At 33.5% G+C, this 5,534-nt stretch overlaps 1 protein-coding gene across 1 annotated transcript in view; it reads right to left on the bottom strand.

Annotated features, from left to right (window-relative positions):
- Positions 1-3,661: 3,661 nt before the first annotated feature.
- The window catches only part of HELRODRAFT_180332 (hypothetical protein), a gene marked incomplete at both ends in the record, with an annotated part of 3,915 nt that continues 2,042 nt past the window's right edge, over positions 3,662-5,534 (bottom strand). Inside the window, 2 exons of the mRNA XM_009029653.1 lie at positions 3,662-3,794; positions 4,055-4,222. Coding sequence (XP_009027901.1) covers positions 3,662-3,794; positions 4,055-4,222 — 301 coding nt within the window. The remainder of the gene's footprint in view (positions 3,795-4,054; positions 4,223-5,534) is intronic.

The following is a 5,534-nucleotide window of genomic DNA, read 5'->3' as shown; positions in this document are numbered from 1 at the left end:
CAACACGATTAGCACAACAACAGGAACAATAAAAAGAACAACAACTACAACAACAATAATAATAATGGTAATGATGATGATGATGATGATGATGATAATAATAATAATAATAATAATAATAATAATAATAATAATAATAATAATAATAATGATAATGATAATGATAATGATAATGATAATAACAATAATAATAATAATAATAATAATAATAATGATAATAATAAAAATAATAATAATAATTAATAATATTAATAATAATAATAATAATAGAAACGATATTCTAATTAATTTCGCGCTTCAAATTTGTGACATTGTTGGTTGCCATCTTGACAACGGCCACGTAGCATGAACAATCGTATAATTTCAAATATTTTGTTTACTAATTTCAATGAACCTTTGCGTTTTTATTTCGTTACTTTTATTTTATTTTAATATATTAAAAAATACAACTAATTAACTATTAATAAAATTTACTTAAAATATATTGCACTGATGATGACTTTACGTCGAAATAGATCTATATGCATAATTTTAATAATAATATAAAAAATAAACGATTATAAAAATGGGATCTTTCTTGATTAATTTTAACAATTAAAATCATAAACGATTATAAAATGGATTTCAACATTTTGAATAGACTTAATTGTAAAGAACTAGTTCAAAATATTAGAAAATCAACCATAAAACTTGTTAATGCTGAATCGTCGGTGGATTTTTTGAACAACTGTATATATATATATATATATATATATATATATATATATATATATAACGCGTCTGCCATATCTTTATTATATATATCCATGGACCTACTTATTGAGCTGTGTTAATTTTCCTGGCATAATTAAATAAAACTAAAACAGTTCAACTAAACTAATTTTTGAATGTAAAAAATGAGTTAAATTAAAAATTATGATTTGTTGTCTTGATAAATCACCAAAAATGTTGAGTGTCTTGTTTTACCTATAATAACAGAGTTTAAATATTTTATCTTTGTTTAATACTGTATTATATAACAAAATGTTGCAAACAGTACATAAACCACAATCCTATGAATTACTTGCATGTTTAATTAATAACAAATATCGATATCAGTAGTGGTCTAGTTTTTCATAAAAACTAATCAAATAATACCATTTTATAAATTTATACTAAGTTATATTTTGTAATTGATAGTTTTTTTGATTTTCACGGACTCAATTATATGAAACCAAAAAAAAACGCAACCTACTAAGATAGCTGCCTGAAGCAGGCTCATTCAATTAAAAAAAACGCAACCTAACTAGAGAGCTGTCTGAAGCAGGCTCAACCATTTTAAAAGGTACGCAACCTACTTAGAGAGCTGCCTGAAGCAAGCTCATTCAAATAAATAAGCTGGCTCAATCATTAAAAAAAACGCAGCTTATTATGAGACCTTCCTGAAGCAGGCTCAGCCATTTAAAAAGAACGCAACCTACCTAGAAAGCTACCTCATTCATTTAAAAATATGCAACTTAACTAGAGACCTACCTGAAGCATGGTCAACCATTTAAAAAAACGCAACCTGCCTAGAAAGCTGCCTAAAGCAGGCTCATTCATTTAAAAAGAACGCAACCTAACTAGAGAGCTGTCTGAAGCAGGCTCATTCAATTAAAAAAAACGCAACTTACCAAGAGAGCTGCCTGGAGCAGGCTCATTCAATTAAATAAAACGCGACCTAACTAGAGACCTGCCTGAAGCAGGCTCAACCATTTTAAAAGAACACAACCTATCTAGAGTGCTGCCTGAAGCAAGCCTATTCAATTAAATAAAAATGCAACTTACCTAAGGAGCTGCCTAATGCAGGCTCAACCATTTGAAAAGAACGCAACTTAACTAAAGACCTTCCTAAAGCAGGCTCAACCATTTAAAAAGAACGCAACCTACCTAGAAAGCTGCCTAAAGCAGGCTCATTCGTTTAAAAAAGAACGCAACCTACCTAGAGAGCTGTCTGAAAAAGGCTCATTCAATTAAAAAAACGTAACAACTTACTTGGAGAACTGCCTGAAGCAGGTTCAACCATTTGAAAAGAACGCAACTTAACTAGAGACCTCCCTAAAGCAGGCTCATTCAATTAAATAAAAACGCAACCTACCTAGAGAACTGCCTGAAGCAGGCTCAACCATTTAAAAAAAACGCAACTTGCCAAGGGAGCTCCCTGAAGCAAGCTCAACTTTTAAAAAGAACACAATCCTACCTAGAGAGCTGCCTGAAGCAAGCTCATTCAATTAAATAAAAACGTAACCTACCTAAAGAGCTGCCTAAAGTGGGCTCAACCATTTAAAAAGAACGCAACCTTTCTTCTTGATTTTCCAAAGCATTTGAAACTGTTCCACACAAAAGATTATTAGCTAAATTAAATGCATATAGAATAAATGGATTGAATCGTTTCTTAAAAACAGAAGACAAAGAATAGTTCAAGGTGAAACTATTTCTGACTGGGCTAAAATTTTTAGTGGTTTTCCTCCGGGCTCTGTTACTGGTCCTCTACTCTTCATTCTCTACATCAACGTCTTACCAACAAAACTGAAAAATACAACAAAACTCTTTGCAGATGATACCAAAATCATGAGAACAATATCGTCAGATAACGATGTTGTTGAACTTCAATGAAGCATTTAAATGGACGCAAGACTGGCTTCTACGGTTCAATATTGAAAAATGCACTGTTATCCACTACGGACTTGATAATAAAAAATGTCCACTGTATATAAATGGAATACTTCTTGCTGAATCTGAATCCGAGAGAGATCTTGGAGTGGTTTTCTCAAATAACTTAAAATAGAAAAATCAAGTCATCCCAGCATCAAACAAAACAAACCAAATGCTTGGTCGAATAAAAAAATCTTTTGGGAAATTTGATTATAGTTGCTTCGTAATTTATATTTAACTTTTATTCGTCCACTGTTGGAGTTTGCAGTATCAGTTTGATCCCCATATCTAAAGGGTGATAGCGAGGTAATCGAAAGAGTCCAGCACAGAGCAACAAAGTTGGTTCCATTCATAAGAAACCTAGTTTACGAAGATCGTCTTACAAAATTAGGATTAACAACCTTGGTGGAAAGAAGAAAAAGAGGAGATTTGATTCAGTTGTTTAAAATCATGCATAATTTGGACAAAGTTGATTTGAATAATCGTTTTAGCATAGTCAAAACCAAAACGCGAGGTCACAGTTTGAAATATATTTTAAAGAGTTAACAAGACACAGAAGCAGAGAATTACTTATTCAATAGAGTCGCAAATACTTTGAACTCATTACCAAATGAACTTGTTGAGGCACAATCAATAAACAAATTTAAAGCAGGCATTGGTTGTTGGATGAACAACAATCAATCAACGAATCAGCTGTGCTAGCATGCCTGACAGCATGCTCTCTGGATAACTTCCACAACAGCATTACTACTTCTACTACTACTAGTACTACCACTACTAACCTACCTAGAGAGCTGCCTGAAGCAGGCTCATTCAATTGTCAATTATATTTGACCTAGTAGAGACCGTCAAATATTACAATTATACAACACTTTCTATGAACCCAGCGGAAACAGTTTTGACACTGAATCCACAACTCATCAGCGCTTTCATTACAATAAAATCAACATTCATTTGTTTTTTTTTGCTTTTATTCTTTGCTTTTATCTTACGTGAGCATGACCATGTTGACGAAAATTCCACAGATGTGGCCATCCATCTGCTTTGGTAGTTCATTATGCTCTTCAAAGTTGAAATTTTCCCAAGATTGTTTGTTAATTCTTTGGGACATACGCTTAAATCTTTTTTCAAATTGTTTTATTTTCGAAGTAGATGATCCAAGGTTATAAAAATATTTTGTTTAGATTATTATCTACAGTTATTAAACAGTAATGATTGTCGTTGACGACAAGTGGGAAAATACATAATTAGCATTAAGAGTATTTGAAGATGGGGCTAGCACAAATAACATTTTGAAACATACAGTAGTGGACAAGTCACAAAGTATATAAATTGAATTGGTGAACCAGTGAGAAAAATAATCTAAAAGTACGCTACTTACCCATTTTCCCCAATCACAGTTTGAAAATCCGAAAGCAACAACCTATCATTTCCTTTTTTGGAAACGTAGCAATTTCTTCGGACTATTTGCTCGTAATAGCATTTGTTGCTCGGAATGTTGGAATTCGTGATACAAATGCTGCTGTGGCCATTTGAACTTTGGTCATTGCTGCAATTTATTGTGGGTATTTTAACGGTAACTATGCTGTTGAAATAACTTTTGGAAGGTTTACGTTTTTCCCAATAATTTACCACACATTCTTTTACCAATGATTTTATTTTTCTTTTACGAGAAGCGGGTATTTGCAGTAGAACTTTCTTAGTACGCGCATCAACATGGTTTTTCAAAAACTCCGCAAAACGACATATTTTTAAATTTGTCGACCCATTTAGCAATTGGTGTTTCATAAACCTGAAACAATTTTCAATTTTGTTATTGCTTGTTCGTTCCCCGTTTTTATTCAAAATAACTGTCCAGAGGCAAAACCGAAATATATTTTTTTAAAACAAGTTCCGCGAAAGTCTTATTACAATATTCGTTTGGCTCCGTCTGTTCATCGTTCACCAAACGCAATTTGTCGTTAACATGTTCAAGAATTTTTAGGCCATTTCGAAAGAATGGGCTACTTTTGTAAATTGACTCCAATTCATTAACTTCATTATCGTAAACGTGTTCAATTAGGTTGTAATGACTTTCTTCATTCAATCAATCAATCAATCTTCGTTTTGCGTCCAGAGACCCGGTTTTCCGAGGTAGGACGTTGTTTCCTTTGCCATCAACTTTTTGCGCCAAATTAGACGATCAGTTGTATCATTTCATTTAAATTTAGAGCTTTCATGTCTTGCTCAATTGTTTGCGAACAGGACTTTTTTGGACGGCCTTTGGGACGTGTGCCAGGTACTTCAACATCTGCAAGAGAAGTTATGGCACTGTTTCTACTTCGTTTGACATGACCAAACTACCGCAGACGGTGTTGCCGGCATTCGTCCTTTATATCATCTAAACTAGCACGACGAAGAATTTCGGTAGATTTGATGTGGTCCTTCAGACTAATTCGTTGCATCCATCGGAGCATTTTCATGTCGGTTGGTTGAAGTTGTTGTTCCAGTTTGGTTGTCATTGGCCATGTTTCTGCACCATATAACAACACCGGACGTATCACAGATTTATAAAGTCTTGATCGTAGTGGTAGTGGGATGTCACGCCGCATCAATATAGAGGCAAGGAGATGCCATTTATTCCAGGCTGCACGTATGCGTGCTCGAACGGCAGCTTCAGCTGTTCCAGTACAATCCAGAACATCCACTAGATATTGAAACGATGTGACTTTCTCTACCTTAATGATTTCAAAAACAGTGCTATTTCGAATTTGTTGTTGTGGATTGATGCAAGCAGGACAAACAAAATTGTACACTTTNATAAAGTACCAATTATTTTTGAACAACGTTTGTGACACCACTGGTACACTGCTGACACTGAT

Source organism: Helobdella robusta, assembly GCF_000326865.2.
Source record: "Helobdella robusta unplaced genomic scaffold HELROscaffold_61, whole genome shotgun sequence".
In the NCBI taxonomy this organism is placed as follows: domain Eukaryota; kingdom Metazoa; phylum Annelida; class Clitellata; order Rhynchobdellida; family Glossiphoniidae; genus Helobdella; species Helobdella robusta.
Note: the sequence above shows the minus strand (reverse complement) of the source record. Positions and strands in the feature narration are given on the sequence as shown.